The 2,256-nt window shown below is 46.7% G+C and overlaps 1 protein-coding gene across 1 annotated transcript; it reads right to left on the bottom strand.

The window, feature by feature from the left end:
* Window positions 1-247: 247 nt before the first annotated feature.
* On the bottom strand, window positions 248-2,122 carry LOC135972050 (zinc finger protein 239-like). The gene is made up of 2 exons (XM_065580523.1): window positions 1,774-2,122; window positions 248-1,366 (listed from the first exon to the last, which is right to left on the bottom strand). The coding sequence occupies exon 2, from the start codon at window positions 1,356-1,358 to the stop codon at window positions 369-371; it is 990 nt and encodes a 329-aa protein (XP_065436595.1). The 5' UTR covers window positions 1,359-1,366; window positions 1,774-2,122; the 3' UTR covers window positions 248-368.
* Window positions 2,123-2,256: the final 134 nt, after the last annotated feature.

Raw genomic sequence — 2,256 nt, 5'->3', positions numbered from 1 at the left:
TTTGCCTCAGTGTAGCTTGTTGGGATCAAATCTCTCTCCCCCACCTGGAGCTGATGAACATTCCTGGCTGGAGGGACACTCTATATGCATCCGAAGAAGTGGGCTGTAGTCCACGAAAGCTTATGCGCTAATAAATTTGTTAGTCTCTAAGGTGCCACAAGTACTCCTGTTCTTTTTACACACATCTACGACTCAAAAGGAAAGGAATTGATAGAAAAGATCACAGGACTGACCCTAAAGCAGGGTGAGCTGCAGAAGCAGGGAACTCATCTGGGGAAGCTGAGAGACTCTGGTGAAGATGGTGCAAAGATCACTATATTGGAATTAGCAAATGTGATTTTTTTTTTTAAAGAAATCTTTGGCCAGCCCTAATCAAGGCATTTCTCACAGTTCTCTCCCATTTGGATTTTCTGATGTCTAATAGGGAATGACCTCTGATTGAAGCTTTTCCCACATGCAGAGCACGTGTAGGGTCTCTCTCCACTGTGGATTCTACGATGTCTGCTCAGGCTAGAGCTCTGTTTGAAGCTTTTCCCGCACTCAGAGCATGTGTAGGGCATCTCTCCCGTGTGGCTTCTACGATGTGAGATAAGGTTTGAGCTATGATTGAAGCTTTTCCCACATTCAGAGCATGTGTAGGGCATCTCTCCTGTGTGGATTCTCCGATGTGTGATAAGGGCTGACGTCCGACTGAAGCATTTCCCGCACTCAGAGCACGTGTAGGGTTTCTCTCCTGTGTGGATTCTACGATGTGTGATAAGCTGTGAGTGCCGATTAAAGCTTTTCCCACACTCAGAGCATGTGTAGGGCGTCTCTCCTGTGTGGATTCTCTGATGCGCGATAAGGGCATAGCTCCAACTGAAGCCTTTCCCACACTCACAGCATCCGTAAGGTTTCTCACCCGTGTGGATTCTCCTATGTGTGTTAAGGTATGAGCTCCGACTGAAGCGTTTCCCGCACTCAGAGCATCCATAAGGTTTCTCACCCGTATGGATTGTCTGATGTGAGATAAGGTGTGAGCTCCGATTGAAGCATTTTCCACACTCCGAGCACATGTAGGGTCTCTCTCCTCTGTGGATTCCCTGATGTGTGAAAAGCTCTGAGCTCCCATTGAAGCTTTTCCCACACTCACGGCATATGTAGCGTGTATCTTCCAAGTTGATTCTCTCGTGTGTAATAAGGTCTGAGAGGCTACTTAGGTTTTCCTCTGGCCTCTGCTGAGTCTCACAGGCTTTTGCTTTTTCTGGGAGTGCACAACTCCTGGAAACATTCACGTTGGATCTTCCTGATAATGTTCCATGTGGTTCTACTTTCTCAGCATCGTCCTGCTGGGGATTCTCCTCATTCTCATTCACCATCCCAACACCTGATGGGAGACAGAGAGAATCCAGACATAGGTCACTGCCTGTGCCTGACAGAAAGGAAATCTCAGAGACAGGAATGGAAAAAGGGATGAACAAACCAAAATATGTGCGGGAGAGATCAAACCTATCAGGAGCTGATTTTCCCCAAACCCTTCCCCAGAGGAGAGAGGAAGGGATCAGTTTTGGTCCGCATCTCACCAGAACACGCAGGGGAAAGTGGGATCAGGGAGGGATCTGCTGCCAGTTGTCAGTCAGGATAGGTGGGAAGCCATGAGTGACATCTGCCTAATGATTCCACATCTGCAGGAAACAATCTTAAACTTGGAGAGCTCACAAAGTCTTTGTAGGGCATCCCAAATGTTTCCTGTATTCATGGACAGTTTTTGAGTTGGTTTAACCAATTCCTAACCTGTGAAGGCAGCTCTAGGGAGCACTTTTTTCTCAGAGCCGTAGAGGTCTGGAACCCATGGCTCTTCCCCTCGTTCCAGCTGCAAGATCACATCAGGTTTGGAAACTGGAAACCCTGCTCAAGGCAAAGAAAACAAGGGAGGTCAGTGGAATTTGTGGGATACTTGTCACAAAGAACATTCCATGGTTTTAACCCCAGCTCATTTTTAAGCAGTAACATCCCAAGGCCAGCTTCCTTGGCTCAAAGTGGCAGGAGAGTTGTTATTATTATAAATCATATTCATTACCTTAGTGCCTAAGGACCAACAGTGGGTCCCCATTGTGCTAGGCAAAGTACAAACACAGAATAGTAGATGGCCCAGGCCCTGAAGAATTTACAATCTAAATAGACAAGACAAACACAGAATGGGGGAAGGGGTAGAACCCACTGTGAGAATATAGATATTCAGGCCTCCCTGTAAACCCTATTATTTAAGAACTTAGG

The sequence above is a fragment of the Chrysemys picta genome, unplaced genomic scaffold (genome assembly GCF_011386835.1).
Source record: "Chrysemys picta bellii isolate R12L10 unplaced genomic scaffold, ASM1138683v2 scaf4682, whole genome shotgun sequence".
Classification (NCBI taxonomy): Eukaryota; Metazoa; Chordata; order Testudines; family Emydidae; genus Chrysemys; species Chrysemys picta.
This window is presented reverse-complemented; position numbering and strand designations above follow the sequence as displayed.